This window comes from Chenopodium album, chromosome 3 (assembly GCF_948465745.1).
Source record: "Chenopodium album chromosome 3, dcCheAlbu1.1, whole genome shotgun sequence".
In the NCBI taxonomy this organism is placed as follows: Eukaryota; Viridiplantae; Streptophyta; class Magnoliopsida; order Caryophyllales; family Amaranthaceae; genus Chenopodium; species Chenopodium album.
The window spans coordinates 4,611,160-4,628,748 of NC_137836.1; the positions used below are offsets into that span (position 1 = coordinate 4,611,160).

Here is a 17,589-nt window from a genome sequence, read left to right on the forward strand (position 1 = left end):
CAAACAACCAATCACACCTATTCACTGTGGTGGTTGGCCACCAAAATGGGGATAACCAGGGGGTGGCCAAGTCCCATTTTGTTTCATCCTATATTCGATGATGCAGTCAGCCAAGAAACCAGGGTCATTTGTGCTTCCAACATGTATGATGTAAATGTCCTGATTAGGTAACCTCCTAATCATCTTGAACACATCACCATCATCTTCTAAAGTCCTATACTTCCCTTTATAAATATACTGGAACATGGGGTACATGATGTCAATTGATCCTTCTACTGGATCATCCATATCCCGAAGTTGATCTTCAAATGCTATTGCTGTATCTTGTAAGTTACTTTTGCCAATCTCATATTCAATGTCAATAACAACACTCAAATACTTAAATCTGAGATCCACCTTGTTCTCTTCCATTTCTGCCACAATAATTTCAACAACAAATAAATATACAAGCTGACAACATGCTCCAATCAATTCTAACAGTACTTAAGTAAACAAATTGCAAACACAATTTCACCAGAATTAGCAGCAAATCATTGATAGAAAACAAAAATTGGGCGAAGAACAAGAACCCTAATTAACTATTGACCCAATTTTCCCCAATTACAATACTATAAGAACCCTAATTTGCGAATAAGAAGAACCCTAATTAACTAATCAACCAGTTTTCCCCAAATTCACTACAATAAGAACCCTAAATTTATAGAGTAATCGACAATACCTGATGTGAATTCACTTTATTGCTTTTTTTGAGGATGCGTCTGCAATTACAAATTAGGTGAATTTGTGGAATTTGGAGAGAATTTGCAGTAGAAATCACAATTTATGGTAGGGGATATGTTTTATAGGAAAAAAATCGGGGGAGATTTCAATTGGGAAGCAAGAACTAGCCATTATTAGCCGTTAGCAGGGTCCCACACATCAAAAATCAGCCGGGATTTCAAATAAGTTGGTAGTATTAATATTTATTCAATTTAAGGGGTTGTAATTTAAAATAAAATTTTTAACGGGTGATTATTTTGAAAATGGTTCTATTTTTGGGTGGTATTTTAAATTTTTTCCTATATATTTTTATATTTGATGCATTGTTTGTTTTGGAAAGTTTTTTGTTTTTAATTTTAATATGAAAAAATAAACAAATTTAGAAATTTTATTGGGTTTTTATAATTTATGCCCCAAACTTCTTCAATTTATAAGTTGTGCCCATGTCTTTTCAAACGTCTAAGCTGTGCCCTGAAACTCACTAATTTTATTAACAATAACCTTTGACGTCAATAATAAATTTTTTTATTATTTTATTTTCTGATTTTTAAATTTTTTTAAGTGTTAAACCAATTAGAACGGGACATGTGTCAAATTAATAAAGTCACGATACATTGTTGATAAAATAACTTAATTTTTGTTAATGGATATGACTGTCAAAGGAGGACACAGTTTATAACTTTGAAAATGCATATGTACAACCGTATAGTTTAGAAATCGAATAACTTGGGGGACATGGACTAATTAGAGTCCAATTCATTAAAGCATACAATGTTTATATCAAAGAGATAAACCAGGGATTCTCATGGCTTTTTCCTTCAACTTGACAATCTCCCCTTTCTTCCTCTCTCCAATTCCCTTCATTAATCCTCCCTTACCCCGTTTTCCGATTCGCGTTAATGGGGCTCCCCAATTCAACAGAATCGCTGCACCATCATCAATTGTCCGAGCTTTCAAAGAGTGGAAGGAATATGAACGAGCTGTAAAAGAGAAGGACCTTGCTAAAGCACTCAAGTTCTTAAAGTCAATTGATGGTGGAATTCGCATTCAATCCAATGAGTCTGATTCCGGGGCTTCGATTCCGACTCGTTCCCAATTGGGTTTTCCTTTATTGGACAGAGATTGGGAGGTTCTTGATACTTGCTTGAATGCAACTGATATGAGGCTTGTTAGTAGTGCTTATGTCTTTCTCCAAGATAGAGGGATGTTACCCAATTTTGGGAAATGCAGAAATCTTGGTTAGTTTGGAAATTCTGAATTATTTTCAATTTTGATTTTGATTGTTTATGCAATGGTATTTTTGGTCATCTTATTGAATTATATGGATTGTGATTAGTGATCTTAATCTTTGCTTTTTGGAGTGTAGAGAAAACCACGTAAAGAAATGATATAGACGGGATTTGATACCAAGACTTTAACCAATTAGGCTAAGTTGGCGTCCCCTTACTTTGTTGTGCTTTAGATCATAACTTTATAGGGTCTAATTGTGCAAATAGCAGGTTACCAAAATACCAAGGTTTTGAGATGATCACGAATTCGGTTATCTTGTTAAACCCATATCCATGATGAGGTTAAGAAGGCATGCTATCAATGAAAGTTCTTGAATAGCTTGTATGGTAAGGAATTTTTGTGAGGAAGTCATGTATGTAAATGGCTATGGTGATGCAACTTTACCCCAATCATAACTTTGACAAGTCCTAATCACAATTGATAGATATTACATGATTGATTGTAGAAATAGAAAAGGATATTTAAGGATGGACATGTATTAATGTGAGTTTATATATTGTGTATGTGCTTATTTTGTGAATTTAGTGATGTATGGATATGATGTGGAACATATCTTTGCAACTAGATAGAAAAGCGTGGAACTTACAAGTGGCATTAGGAACTATACAATTCCTTTTTAAAAATGTGTGATTAGTTTGATTTTAAGAAAATGCTGCCAAGTTACACTTATTCTTGCCTGAGTGGAATCCCTGACGCTGCTAGACAAGTAATATAGGTCGATCTAGCTGATTTTGTTTTGATGAAAAGCCCTTTGGAAGAGTTTTTATTACAGCTTATAATCTGCCTCATTTAACAAATCGATCAAACCGTGAGAACTATTTTAATCTGAGTGCTAACACTTATCGAAATCTGCGGCGTTGGGCAACTGATAATAAACGTGTTTTCACTCTTGGTCGTCTTGGACATTAATTTTCATAGAACTTCTCGAGCTTTCCCAAAAATGTTAACTTATCTCTTACATCTAAGAAATTGGGTGCAATAGAAACTCTTGTTTGATCCTGTCATTGGAAGCAAAGCTTATGGTACTGGTTTAAAATTTGAATATCAGCTTGTTCCGAAGTATATGGTTTTTGTGCTATTGTGAATTGCACTTAACTGTCCTTATGCTACTTATCTAAAGAAGACTGGCTGAAACAGTTCTCATTTCTTCTGATTTAAAAATCTAAACATTAATCTACAGGGCATATATGGTCCAGAAAATATCATATTTTATATTTGCAATTATTATGCTTTGTGTTAGATAGTATTTCTTTTATGTTTACTGTGTTCTGCATATTATAAATCAGTCTCTGAAACAGTCAAACTCTGATGAGCTATGACTCTTAATTTACTCAACAATCTTATACATCCAGTTCTAGAAGGACCGCGAGATGTTACTCCAACAATTCTGAAGTCTTCGACTGGCTTAGAAGGTTTGTCCTGTTGTCCTTGCCTTCCTACTATGCAAACTTGATTTTTTTTTTTTTTTTTTTCAAGTATTTGCTTATAAGCTTACAACATCACACTCATTGATTTGTTTCCTGTTTGGGAAATGCAACTAAGGCTACACACTTCATTAAAATTTCACATATATCATTGTAGTTTTGTGTAGCAGTTGCTTATATTGAAGGTATGTTACTTATATTTGGCTAGAAGTGCAAGACTCAAGTGTGTTTAAGTGTCAAACACGGTCATTTACTATGGTGTGTGTCCAAGCCTCCAATATTGTATGTCTACCTATTTATCTAATCAATTTCATCATTGTGTTTTATCTTACAGTGTCCAAACTCTCTCCAAAAAAATGGGGTATCAGTGGAGCTTCCAGTGCTGTTCTATTTACCTTTTTTGGTGGCGTGTCTCTTTTGCTCTCCCAAGGAATAGATTTGAGGCCCAATTTAGCAGCGATTTTAGGATTAGCTGTAGCAGACTCTCTTTTTCTTGGTGGTTCTTGTCTTGCACAGATTTCTAGCTATTGGCCTCCATATAAGCGTCGCATCCTTGTTCATGAAGCAGGGCACCTTTTGACTGGTAAGTTCTTGAAGTTCTTTTGAAACAAATCAAGTATTACATATAAGCTACTTCAAGTTATCAATCTGTTCAAGATTCTGCATTGATGATGTGTTTGAAGATTGCAACATATGTTATTTTAACACTTCATTTTACTTTAATTACTAGTATTGAAATTGAACTCTTAACACTTCAACATGGATATGAATCCCTAACACCCCAATGTAGGGGTGAGCATGGGACGGGTACCCGTACCGTTAGTACTAACGGTTCGGGTACCCGATAACCAAAATCACTAAAAGTGATACCGATAACCGGAACCGATAAGTTCGGGTACCCGGATTTTCGGATCGGTTATCGGGTACCCAATAATGATAATTGAACTTAATTATGTAGTTATTATGATATAATTTACAACTAATTAAAAACAATACCATATGATCTTGACCAAATTATTAATAACATTACTAATCATTGATATTATAAAGTGATTATGAAGTAAAGTAAAAGTTTAGATTTATATTAATAGATTTAAGTAGGGAAAAAAAGCAAAAAAAAATGCTTATCGGATCGGATCGGGTAACCGTTAATTTTAAAATGATACCCATAACCATACCCGATAACAAATTATCGGAACGGGTACCCGAACCGTTATGGTTATCGGATCGGGTACCCTAATTTTCGGAACGGTTACGGATCAGTTTTTTGGGTAGTTTTGCTTAGCCCTACCCCAATGTATGCCTAAAACATGAACCTGACACTTAGATACATAAGCATCTCTAACATGGGCAATGAAGTCATATTTACATGGCTGACAACTATATCGCCAAGAATTGATATGGTTGTTATGGGCTATGTTACTTGGACTCGGGCAACCATGTCCGACACGGGTACGTGTCCAAGTTCCCGACTCGGTTATTTTGTGAAAAAATTCCATGATTTTAAACTAAAAGTGAAGTGTCCGGGTGTCATACCCATGCCATTGTCGAGGGTCTGACACGGGTACATGAGGTGAAATGAAGAGTCCGAGTAACATAGATTATGGGTATGAAAGGTATTCGACACTTTGAGTTACTATGCCCCAAAATTCAAAATATGGAGATATTGTTCTAAATTTGATTACAATATGAGGACTTGGCATTACCTTTCTCTATTTTCAGACAATGCAACAAAGTCAAAATGAATTGAAATAATACATACATACATAAAACAAAATTATATAAAACAAAATAATATACGAAGTATTTTTTTTTTTCCTTTTTTTGTATGGCATTAAATACTAACCTTTCTTAGATCCTTGATGATACAAAATAATGTTTCTAAAGAAAATTGATTTGTCTAAAGCAAAAGGCTACAAATTGTATGAGGGAAAAAAAATATACGGAGTATTACAGAAAAAGAGAAAAACTGGGTATAAGGAGTGTTTATCTGTTTAAACTGATGCTTAGATATAAGGAGTGTTTAGCTGTTTACTGGTTAGATGAAGTCATAGTCCTTCATTTGTAACCTGGTACTCTGCTAGGTTGTCACCATGTAACCTCCTACTATAGACTTAGCAGTTAGCACCTATAAACCTTTCCGCATTACCTGCTAGGCTGCCACCTGGGTCAAAGTGTCAAAACTATTTTGTATCTACTAGATATGGAAGTAATGGACCAATCCATTATCTGTTCTTCTTAATTAGCTACTGCTACTCCCTCATTATGCTGTTTCTACTTTCTGAACATTTGTATATTACTTCCTCTTCATCCAATGGTAGAGCAACAGGAATGATATATTTCAGTTTTGATTTCTAACTTTTATACATTTTTTTATCCCTTTTACTCCTACTACGTTCCTTCTCACTGATTCACTGTCCTGTCCAACTGTAAACTAAAGTGTCAGACCTGGATTTAGTGTCAGGATCCATATCATTTGGTGTCAGCATCAGCATGTCTGGCTACAGACGAGTCTGGGTAACATGTGTTTGCTGTGCTTCTGTGGTATAATTCTTATGTTTGTATTGGATGCATTTGCAGCGTATCTTATGGGCTGCCCCATCCGAGGGGTCGTTTTAGAACCAATTGTGGCAATGCAGATGGGCATTCAAGGGCAGGTATCTTTGCTACTTTATCGTCCAGTCTTGTTTGGGTGTGACTTGCCAAGTAGTCATCTGATCTTCATATCTCTGTTTATATGATGCAAGATAAAATCAATGCAATTTTGCACATCCTATGTCTTTTTACATTCATGCAATAAGTCTTGTATTAGATATTATTTTGAATAAGAGATGGAAAATATGCTGAAGGGAGACTAAGTCTAGCCCTTTATGTGCTTCTCTTTCTTTGCCACATTCACTGTGCTTAGGGAGATTCGCAAATCTTTAGTCTACGCTATACATAGAGGAATCTCCTGATCCCCTTAATTCTACTATCCTTTGGGTTTTCTCTACAATTAGGACTGGTGGCTGAGTAGGATGCAACCTTTGACGCATGCAAAACTTGTTCTTCTAAAGACTCGACTTACCTCCCAGGCGCAACAGTTTATCCAAACCAATCTTTGGAATACAGCAAAAAATTTCCTTATCAATGGTTTGCACCAATCAACATTGGTGCTTTTAAGTAACCAAGTAGAAAACAGATATTTTAGGGTTTAGGAAAACAATTATTCACTTTTAACATTCACCCAATTCATACCTACCTGACTACCAAAATGGTTACACATGATCCCTATGTATACATATGATCATGCCACTTGATAAATATGAAATACATGCTGTCCAATTGATACATTTTCACTGTATCCAAGCTGATATATTTAAACTCGTCGTAATAGGAACATCAATGATAATTAGAATAATGATCTGCGAGACAACCATACGATAAATCAATGCCTCGGTAATGGATATACATGGTTTTTACTAAAGCTTTTCATGGCGCAATCACATGCATGGTCCAACCATGCTCTTGTTTGTCCTTCAAAATTGTTTCATTTGCTCATATATCTTTGATTAAACTTTCTTTCAACAATCTAATTCTTGCTTGGATAATCTCCAAAAGTGACGATCAAGCAATTGCGAGTAAAAGTTTGGCTTTCAATCTATGTAGTCCAGAAAGCCCACCTTACCAAATTCTGCGCAAGTTTTATGCACATTGTGCTTTCAGCTCTTGAGATGAACCAATTATGTATGCCATATGCAACTAGGACCTGCTTGTAATTTTAATGTTTCTTGTTAGATGAGTCCAACCTAGTGAATTGGTGCCACTCTCTAAAAAATCAAAACACTTCCTAGCCTTGATTGAGTACTCTAAACATTAAACAAGGACTTAATTTAAACACCTAAACGCATAACAAATTGCATGTACCTTTTTTCAATGGAGCTACATTATTAGTTCCTTGTTGAGTTGAGCAATATTACTAGTGTGCATATCCATGGAACATCCTCCCCACCTCCCCCCTCCTTCCGCGCTCATGGGCCTTGCACCTTTTTTTTTGTGTAGATGAGGTGATTTTGCGGAGGCGCAACTTTTTTTCTAGCTTTATTTTCCCCATTCTTTTAAATGCCTCACTTCAATGAGGCTCACTGTGGTACAAGGAGGTGAAATCTCTATCACCTTCGTGCCTTTATACGTTGCTTCTTTATTTTTTTTTTATTTTTTTTTTGTTTTAAATGAAGAGGCCTATGAGCCGAAAGGTTCTAATGCTGATATACGTTTTACCTAAACAAAGACTTGTGAAATTCTTAGCTTGTAGTAAGATGTACTACCTCCATTTCTCTTTGCTCTTGACATTTAATATTTATCATTTTCAGAATTTAGGCAATTGGAGATTTAATGTTTGCCTCATCCTGCTTATACATGGAAGCTTGATTCACCTTCATATCCCTAGGGAAATTTATGGCTGCACAAATCTCATCAAGCTCCCTAATCTAGTTTTAATGGAGGCGCCCCTTAAAATAAGGTGGCTTCACATGAGCTAGTTCCTTGAACATTTACTAGATTGTGTACTATTTCCATGACTTCATCTGCTTCTAGCAGCTCTGTACTTAGAATACGTGCTTACTATAGAATCTTACTTATGACAATGTGAGTATTGGGAAATACATTCAACCTATTTCCTTGCCTAATAGAAAACCTTACCCCATTGCTTACAGGAATAGTCGAGGGTAAATGAGACTTGTTTCATTGGGAGATCAAAAGGGAGCATGTACTAATTAAACGAGTGTGGAAGAGTGAGAACCCTATCATCATTAGTAGTGATGATAAGTCTAGTTCCTCTCGCTAAGACACCATTGATTAAGAGATGCTCAAGATTTTAACTATGGATGATTCTTCGAAAGGTGAGGAATTCATTTAGAGATGGACTAAAGCTAGAGATATGATACTTGAAGACCTATTTATGAACTAGCTACAAATGGGTGGTTCAACAACATGAGAAGTATAGTGAGATGTAGCCGAAAGCTCGCATGAGGAAAGAGCGAGTGAGAGTTATAAGAGCATTGCCAATAATGATAAAAAAAAAACCCTTATTCTCTTTCTACTCACTTTCTACTTCTCGTGTTCATTAGCATTTTGATGATCATATTTTAATCCGACCAATGATCATAAAAAGTTTCTTTAGTGTTCTCTCTCCACCACTTCGTTCTCTCTTACTTTTACTAATACTCACTTACATTTCTCTCCACTACATTATTTTTTTCTCTTTTTTTTACATGCCCTGTGGGCCCCACATAGTTACTATTCATCTCCAAAAATGCTCATCCTATGAGCATTTTTCATTTTGCTCATGAGCAATTTTGTTTTTGCTCATTGGTGTAAGTCATTTTTTTTTTAATTTTTAATTTTTAATTTTTTAATTTTTTATTATTATTATTATTATTTTTTTTATTTCACCCAAATTTTTTGCTCATGAGCATATTTTTGCTCATTGTTGGCATTGCTCTAAGAGATCTACTCAAGCTAAGAAGCCAAACTATAAGTTTGTTAAGGAATACAAAGAAGATAAACTAGACAAAGAGTATTCTTTGGAGATGATGAGAAGATTGACAAGAATTTTATTGTTATCCCATTAGGGAAATTTAAATAAAGACTAGTTTTTGAAGTTATTTATAAAATAAGTGGCTATATATGTCCACAACTTTTGGATTGATACGAGGATAAAGTATTGCTTTCATTAATGCATACTATGATTATGAATATTAATAATGTTATGGATTCTTTTCTTATACCCACTCCTTGAAATCTCAAAACATAAATTTTGTGGGAACTAGAGTATTAATTTATTTTGTTTATTTCCTAATGATGTTAAATGATTAGAATTTACTAAGTTATTTCTCAAAGAATGAACTAATATAGGAGTAGAGAAATAATTACCTTTCAAACCAAGCATTAAATAAGTGATAGTTTGATGTGTGAATGTGTTGTAATTAGTGAAGTATTCCTTGTTTTGTATAAGCCTATAAAGGAATTGTGAATTGTTCTTGCCATCTTGGACTGAGATGGCTAACTATGCTTTGGCCAATGCTATCAGACTTTTAGCCCAAAATTTGACCTTAAACCACCATAAGCAATCCAATCTTGTGGGTGAAATGTTTAAGAAACTAGCTGAGGTGAAGCCACCTTACTTTGGGAGGTCTTTAGCTGTTGTGCTGAGGGAGAAGTTTTACCCACCATCTGAGGCCTTGATTAGTATAATAGTACTTACTCCGTTTTTTTAGTCGCAACACTTCTAAATTTATGGTCTCCTAGGCAATTTTTGAAGATGAGAGAGATAGAGAGAGAAATAAGAGGGACCCATGTGGGTATGAGAGAGATAGAGAGAAATAAATGTCACAATGGAAAGTGTTGCAAGTAATTAAAAATTTCTAAAATAGGAAAGTGTTGCAACTAAAAAGAAACGGAGGAAGTATATCAATTAACGAGTACTGCAGTAAACTTTTGAACTTGTCATGGTTTTCCCCAGGTTTAAGCTAAACTTAGTTACAGAAAGATTTGGCAGGAAAGAGATTCTAGTCAATAGATGAGGTGTATGGGACAGCTGTACACTTGTATGTTTTACAAGTCAAGTGTGCATCTAAGAGTGGGAATTATGGAGAGAAGCGAAAGGATTTTGGGAAAGCTGATAGCCAAAACGACTATATGAAGCCAATAAATGGGAATTTCCCAGCCAAGAATTATGGATGATCTTCTAGCCCGATTGTTTGTAGGTTTTTATATAAGGAGGGGCATAGGGATTTCGAGTGTTTTGCTAATGAGAGTAAACCTACCTAGCAATCAAGGAAGAAAGCCGCATAATTACATGCTGAAATTTAAAATTAGAAAGTTTATAGATCCTCTCAATCCATTGGGTCATCTCGGAAACTAAAGCTTTTTGAGTTTTATGCATCCATCTTGAACCAAAATGACTCAACCTATAAACGGTCATATTCCCCTCCAGTTGAATTGTAGATTTTTTTTCACTATCCTTATTATTGGATTTATTTTGTAGTTAAGATAAAGTTTATCAAGGTATATACATTCCATTCCTCCACCTCTTTCTCTTTTAATGAAGTACTACGTATAAACAAGGATAGTGTGGTTATTCCATGTTATAATTGTTTAATGCTTGTGCTTAACCCTAATGCATCATTTATTTGTTTTCAATTCGAGGAAGTAGTTTATTAATTGTGAGCAGAAACTGCTGGCATTCCTGATATCCAAAAATAGGTTGGATAAATAGAGTATGATCTTATAAACCCAGAAATTTGTTAGTAATTGGATCACTGGTGAGTTATTGGTAGATATCATTAATGCTACTGTGATTGCCTTTGACTGGTACACGGTTTTGTTGGTGTGAAATCTGTGGATGACACTAGCTGGCTTCTGCTTGCTCTCTCCTGCTGCTGCCTAGTTATTATGGATTTACTTTTTGTAGCATGTGCTGTACTTTTCTGAACTCTTTCCATTATTAGCTGCTGCATATTTAAACCCTTACTTTCTACTTTGAATGGTAACGCATCCTGGGGTTAAAAAAAAAAAAAAAGGTGATCTAATTGTACATTCTCTTTTTCTCCAGTTTGCAATTTCATTTATTTGGTTGCAAATACTTTTGGACAAGAGTTTCGAAGTTGAGAAAAGCTGTTTTCTATTGCAGGCAGGGACCCAATTTTGGGATGAGAAATTGGAGAATGAGCTTGCTGGAGGACGACTTAGCAGTACTGCTTTTGACAGGTAATGTTTGAGACTGCCATATTTGTGTTCCCCCGCTCTAAAGAGATGAAAATGAGTGTGATATTATGAAAAAAGGATATGATAGGGTAAAAGTATATAAAACAAGGGGAATTATACGTGGTCATCTTTTAGTTTTGACAATAATATATGAGAGACTCTGAAACTTTACATTTATATCTGCCCTTTAATATGTAATGCAATTTACGCTGCAACTATAAAGACCTTTAAATTGTTCGTTGACCACATAAACCTTTAAATTGTTCGTTGACCACATAATTGTTAGAGAGGGGAGGGAGAATAAAGACCTTTAAATTGTTCGTTGACCACATAAACCTTTAAATTGTTTGTTGACCACATAATTGTTAGAGAGGGGGAGGGAGAGAGAGAGGGGGGGGGGGAGGGGGAGGGGGGGAGAGAGAGAGGGAGAGGGAGAGAAAGGGAGAGAGAGAGAGAGAGAGGGGGGGGGGGGAGGGGGAGGGGGGGAGAGAGAGAGGGAGAGGGAGAGAAAGGGAGAGAGAGAGAGGGGGGGCCTATAAAGACCTTTAAATTGTTTGTTGACCACAAAATTACCACTTGGCGTTGCAAGGCCAACATGCATTTCTGAATTCTGATAATATATGCAAAAATTGGGTGGAGAATCTGGTGGTTCTACCCAGATTCTGGTTGATCATTTTCCCATTAAAGTTTTTTGGTTTTTGGGTCTGGTGGAGGGTATGCTTGACTCAAATCATCCCTTTATTGATGCTTGATGTAAGTATAATTTTCTATAGTGGCAGACTGGCAAGCTGCCATTGGAAAGGATGAAGAATTAAAAAAAATCATATGGTACACTTTTAATCTTTCGGCTCAATTAATACGAAGTACATCTTATTCTGTAATTTTTCTCTCTTTTAAATTGAGTGGTATTTTAGTCATTTTAGTACCATGTAAGTAATTAGCTGAAATTAACAGATGTTACATATTGTGTAAGGCATAATTGTGCCCAATATTGTAAGGGCACCATATTAATTTCATATATATATTTCTACCAACAATATTCGTCAAAACTAGATGGGAACCATGTAGAATATCCGGGGCTAAGAATCACTGTTATGTACAATGTGGAAGGATGGTTTGTAATCTCAAAATTTCCTAAAATTAAATTAGTTTATACGGATTATATAGTACCGGGACCTAAAATCTACTTTCCATTAAAGAACCTTTTGCTACATAAAAGCTGCGCTCTTCCAAAGGATTAGGTAAATTCTTTTTTCAGTGTCTCAAAAAGATTTCTGTGGTGATGAATCCAGCTATCTGCCGCTTTGTTATTTCTTCTTTGCTTATTTTGGTATGTGGAAATGACGTTGTATGTGGTATCTTAATATTCATTTCCATATTTTTCTGGACAGTGAAACTTGTAACATCTATAACACAATGCTGACTCACTCTTAACTGAAATGCTAATATAGAATGATCTTAATAACATGAAAAAATTATGTGTGCATTATCTACTTCATAGGGGCTTCAGGTTATAGCAAGAAAAAGTCAATTTGTTGTCAGTTTTAGCATTTGGCTTCTGAAGATTAAACTGTTCAGGTACTGCATGGTGCTATTCGCTGGTATTGCAGCAGAAGCTCTTGTCTATGGTGAAGCTGAGGGTGGAGAAAATGATGAGAATCTATTCAGAAGTATCTGTGTACTTCTGCAACCTCCTTTAAGTACTCCGCAGGTTTGTAATAAATTAGTAACCATTGAGGCCACAGCGCAAATGAACTTCAAGCAAATATATTTAAGTGTTGCTGTCTGTTATATTATGCAGATGTCAAATCAAGCAAGATGGGCAGTTTTGCAGTCGTATAATTTGCTGAAGTGGCATAAGCAGGCTCACAAGGAAGCTGTTAAAGCTCTTGAGCGTGGTGGCAGCCTTAGCAGTGTAATAAGGAGCATTGAGGAAGCATTGTCTTCAGAGGGATGATATTGGTTGTAATATCATGTTCATCCTCTTCAAATGAAAGGTGTGTTTCAATCTTTGATCTATCTAAATATCTCATTTCTAGTGTTACTACAATTTTGGCATAGAAATGCTTCTTTTATATTAAAAGTGCATACCTTTTTGGTGTGTTGTGAACGAGGACTGCAGTGATCTTCATGTTTTTGTATCTAATTTATTCAACTACCCATGTAGGCCTCACATTGAGATCTTTGCGCTGTCTTCTAGTAGTCTGCCAAAAACCACCCTGGTCTAGCAGGGATCGTGTTTCATTCGTCTTACAATATATATCTACCTCACTCAGCTTCAACGGTGGTATAGTCATACTATATATTGAGATGCAAATCCTGATCATCGTTGCTCTCTCTCTTTCAATATACCTCAAGAGGTTGAGTTGGCCATCTTTATTCTCCTGATGGTCAAAATTTGCACGTCTTGTGAAGTTTGTTGGTCGATTCTCCAACCATGTAAAGCTGTTTAGCTTGCTCTACCACCATGCCTGCTAGTGTACAGTTATTATATCTAATTGAATCATATACAAATGTAATGCATAATTTTAGCGCCGCATTACCATTACACTATTGTATGGCTTACATCTAAAAGTTGTCCAACTTTTAGAATTGACTTTGTATATTACTCATGGCCAAGTCAAGGAGCATGATATTGTATTACAAAATGAATGAATCATGTACATCTGATATGTTATAGGATGTAAAGGCCTACATTATTTTTTATTCTATATACAACTTTATTCTTCAACTATTGAATGTTTTTTACATCAGATATTTCATAAATTTTAGTTATATCTCTCAATCTTTCATGTGTACAAGGATACATAAATTTTAGTTCATTTTAAGTATTTTGTACAACCTTATGCATTACATTATGGAATGATTTTGTACATAGTGTTTTTATAATTTATAATTCAACATCTTTGTTATTTAAAGGTTAATAAGTAAAAAATTGTAGAAATGAAAAACTGGGACAAGTTTGTAGAGAGAAAGGAGGCATTTAAGCGTATACAACAATATAGTTTTTCATGCAGCCAAGAAACAAACATGAATTCAGAGAAATAAGACCTGCTTATAAAACAGCAGTTTCTAAAGTATTGGCTAAAATAATCCACTATGATATCCATTTGTTCATAGACCATTAACTTTGCACTTGACAAGATCCACATTTATAATTATTGTTGTTGTTTGTCCAAGGCGACTTTCATACGTGTAGCATGTTATGCTATCATCTGCCTAAATAAGCATATGGATCCCAAATCGTAGAGCAATGATGAATGATCATGCATGGCCTGTGCTAAAAAGTTCAAAAGGAGCATTGATTAGTTGAGATTGATAGAGTATAAAACATATTCCTGGGCCTCAACCATTAGTTTAAGCTTATGGTTGAGTTGGTCCTTTAACATGGTATCGGAGCCATTCCTGGGCCTCAACCATTAGTTTAACCTTATGGTTGAGTTGGTCCTTTAACAGAGATGCTACACAATGCTAAAACATTGAACCATTCTTTCATACACAAATATCATTCAGCATATCAATCATGTATTATTTGATAAAATAGTGAAAATTATATTTTTGCAAACAATCTCAAACATCTGGAAAAAAACACACGTTTACAGTTTTACACTGTTGAATTACATAGTTGTAAATTATATATATATGACTAATGTGAAGGCACGGAGTCTTCAAAGATTCTATATTTTCCGTAAGATCATGGGGACACCGTGTTGAGGTTGAAGGCTGGTAAGAAGGAATGGCGAATGAGAATAAGATGGTGACAGCTCAAACGAGTAACGTTGTAAGATCATTGCAAAAGCCATCTTCACTTCAAGCAGGGCAAAGTTCTGCCCAACGCATACCCTTGGACCCCCACTAAAGGGGATGTAAAAAACTTGGCCGTTGGTTACCTTAGCTACACCTTCGGAAAATCTCTCAGGGTTGAATTTAGTGGCATCCTCACCCCATAGTTCAGGATCAGTATGTACAAGCATTGTCGGTACACAGATTTGTACTCCTGGTGGCAGCATATTGTCCCCGACTTTGGTTGGTTTGTGGATCATACGATACATCAGAATCACAGGCGGGTATAACCTTAGGACCTCATTTATTATCATTGTCATCTGTTTCAAAGTAATCACTCTAGAGTTAGGATGAAATAGAAGCAAATAAGAGTTAGATCAGTATGCTGCATGCTAACAGACTTCTGTACAAATCTAGAGACTAATCAGAAAAGCCATCATCTGAGTATTAGTACTTACAACTTTCAAGTTGTTCAAGCTGTTGAAATCTGGTTTGTTCTGCCCAAAAACGCGTAAAACCTCCTCCCTAGCACAAGCTTGCCAGTCTACATGCTTGCCTAACATAACCATCATCCACACCAGCAAGCAAGAAGTTGTATCCCTCCCTGCTAGGTAAAAATCCTTGCACTCTTCAACTACCTCATCAATTGTTAGCCCAACATTCTTCTTGTTTCCATGTTCTTGAACTGCCTTTGAACTAGAGTCCAACAAAATTCCAAGCAAGTCATCGTTGCAAGCCTCCCCCATCTCCATTTGATTCTCTCTTTTAGTGATGATATTGTTCATCAAAACTCGCATTTCATTATTGATTTCCTTCATCCTCTTATTCGTCTTAGTTGGCAAAAACCTACACAGAAGTGCATGAAAATGAACACTTCCATATTCTATACAGAACTCGGAAACTGCAGATAAATACCAAAAGTATGTAGACATACCTCAGTCCAGGAATGTAAACTTGCTGCAGTACTTTCATAGCAATTGCGATCTGCTCTTTCTGTAGTGTGAATATCTTCTTTCCCTCCTTATAGCTGCTACCAAATGCCGCCCTTGAGATAACATCACCGGACAAGTCATCAAGGTGCGGCCACACATCTAGCTCACATGATCCGGTAGATGACACCATTTCTTCCCATTTGCTGATCATTTCATTACAGCTTACATAGAATTCTCCTTGAAGGGCCTTCATCAAATTAATGAACAAACAGGAAAAAAAATCAGTAAAATTGGAATTAGAAAAGTAAAAAACATATCTTGTATCTTTCAGTTATCTATAAGAGAAAAATAAAAAAGTAAAATAAACCTTGAGCTTCTCCAAATGAAATGCAGGGTTAACTATTTTTCGGTGTTTAGCCCATTTCTGACCCTCTAATGCAACAATCCCTTTGACAATCATTTTGGCAAGAGGGTTTGCATTTGGCTTCTGAAACTCTTCATATTTCGTCATCACTTCTTTTATCATCTGAGGTTCCATGATATTTATGCATGGTACAGGCCCAAACCATACAAAAGAGTTCTTACCTGCAAAATTATCGGTATCAGAATCCAACAGACAGAAATTTTGTGACAGTTAAGCAACAGTAATGACACCAACTGTTAGTACTTAAAAGCAATACCAAAGTTCTTAACAATCTGATGAGTGAAGGGCTGAACACGTGGCACAATGTCATCAGAGATTCCGACTGGACTTGAAAATGCCTCCTTTGTCATCTTGGAACTCTCCTTCATGTCTCCATACAACAGGCGATAAGGGTTACCAGAAAAGCCTTGCTTCCTTAGTTGCTTTTCCAGCTGCCTTGGCCTTAACCAAAGCCAATTTAGTACCCTCCATGATATCGAAACAAGCAGCAAAGCAAAGGAAGTTGCTAACAAAGCTATTATAGGACTCATCTTCAACTCAAAGAGCTCTTAAATGAAGAAATAAAAGTAGAGAAAGATTAACAGTATTGAAAGTTTGATTGCTGTTTTTTGTGATTCTGCTTAGGAAGAGAAGTTTATATCCCTTTTTATAACAAAATAAAAAAAATGTAATAGGATTGTACAATATTTGTAAACACAATACAAGATCCTGCTAAAATTTAGTCCAATATTGAATGAATGTACAAAATGAGAACATAAGATATGATTAATTGTTACTGCTCTGTCAATTATCAGATATTGTTTTATCAAATCATCAAGAAATATATGCATGAGCTCAATATATCTAAACAAAGATTTGGAACGTAAAATTGAGTTGAGTGATGAATTTAAGATTATTTTAAATGGACTTATAACATAAGTCACAAAAATCACAGTCTGATTGCAAAACAGATTTAGATTTTGTTTAAATGATCTAAACAGGATCTATACTACGAGGAGATTAATGTACGTAATAAAATATATTGTATAATATCTTTGATTATGATAGGTTTGAACAAATTGCAACTAATTCCACAAAGGGGCATTTTTGTTGCTTGGTCAATGGCTAAGTAGTATGGAGTACATGATGACATGAGCAGCAAATATATTAATTTGTCGAATTATATAAATGCTGGTCATCTGACTGACGGGAAATAGGCAGCATATTATATACCGAGGTTGAGGTGATGGAG

At 35.5% G+C, this 17,589-nt stretch overlaps 2 protein-coding genes across 3 annotated transcripts; one reads left to right on the forward strand and one right to left on the reverse strand.

Annotated features, from left to right (window-relative positions):
- Positions 1–1,486: 1,486 nt before the first annotated feature.
- LOC145610793 (uncharacterized) lies at positions 1,487–13,950 on the forward strand. 2 transcript variants are annotated; one of them, XM_081666087.1, is made up of 8 exons: positions 1,487–1,997; positions 3,402–3,461; positions 3,808–4,056; positions 6,054–6,130; positions 11,146–11,222; positions 12,798–12,930; positions 13,021–13,216; positions 13,387–13,950. In XM_081666087.1, exons 1-7 carry the CDS (start codon positions 1,565–1,567, stop codon positions 13,174–13,176), a joined length of 1,185 nt encoding a protein of 394 aa, XP_081522213.1. In that variant the 5' UTR covers positions 1,487–1,564; the 3' UTR covers positions 13,177–13,216; positions 13,387–13,950. The 2 variants fall into 2 exon arrangements, with proteins under 2 accessions (XP_081522213.1, XP_081522217.1); XM_081666091.1 differs by having other exon boundaries at positions 1,873–1,997; positions 3,336–3,461.
- Positions 13,951–14,896: 946 nt separating this feature from the next.
- On the reverse strand, positions 14,897–16,888 carry LOC145610806 (cytochrome P450 CYP72A219-like). Its single transcript, XM_081666098.1, has 5 exons — positions 16,615–16,888; positions 16,302–16,519; positions 15,937–16,181; positions 15,461–15,848; positions 14,897–15,322 (listed from the first exon to the last, which is right to left on the reverse strand). The coding sequence occupies exons 1-5, from the start codon at positions 16,886–16,888 to the stop codon at positions 14,897–14,899; spliced, it is 1,551 nt and encodes a 516-aa protein (XP_081522224.1).
- Positions 16,889–17,589: the final 701 nt, after the last annotated feature.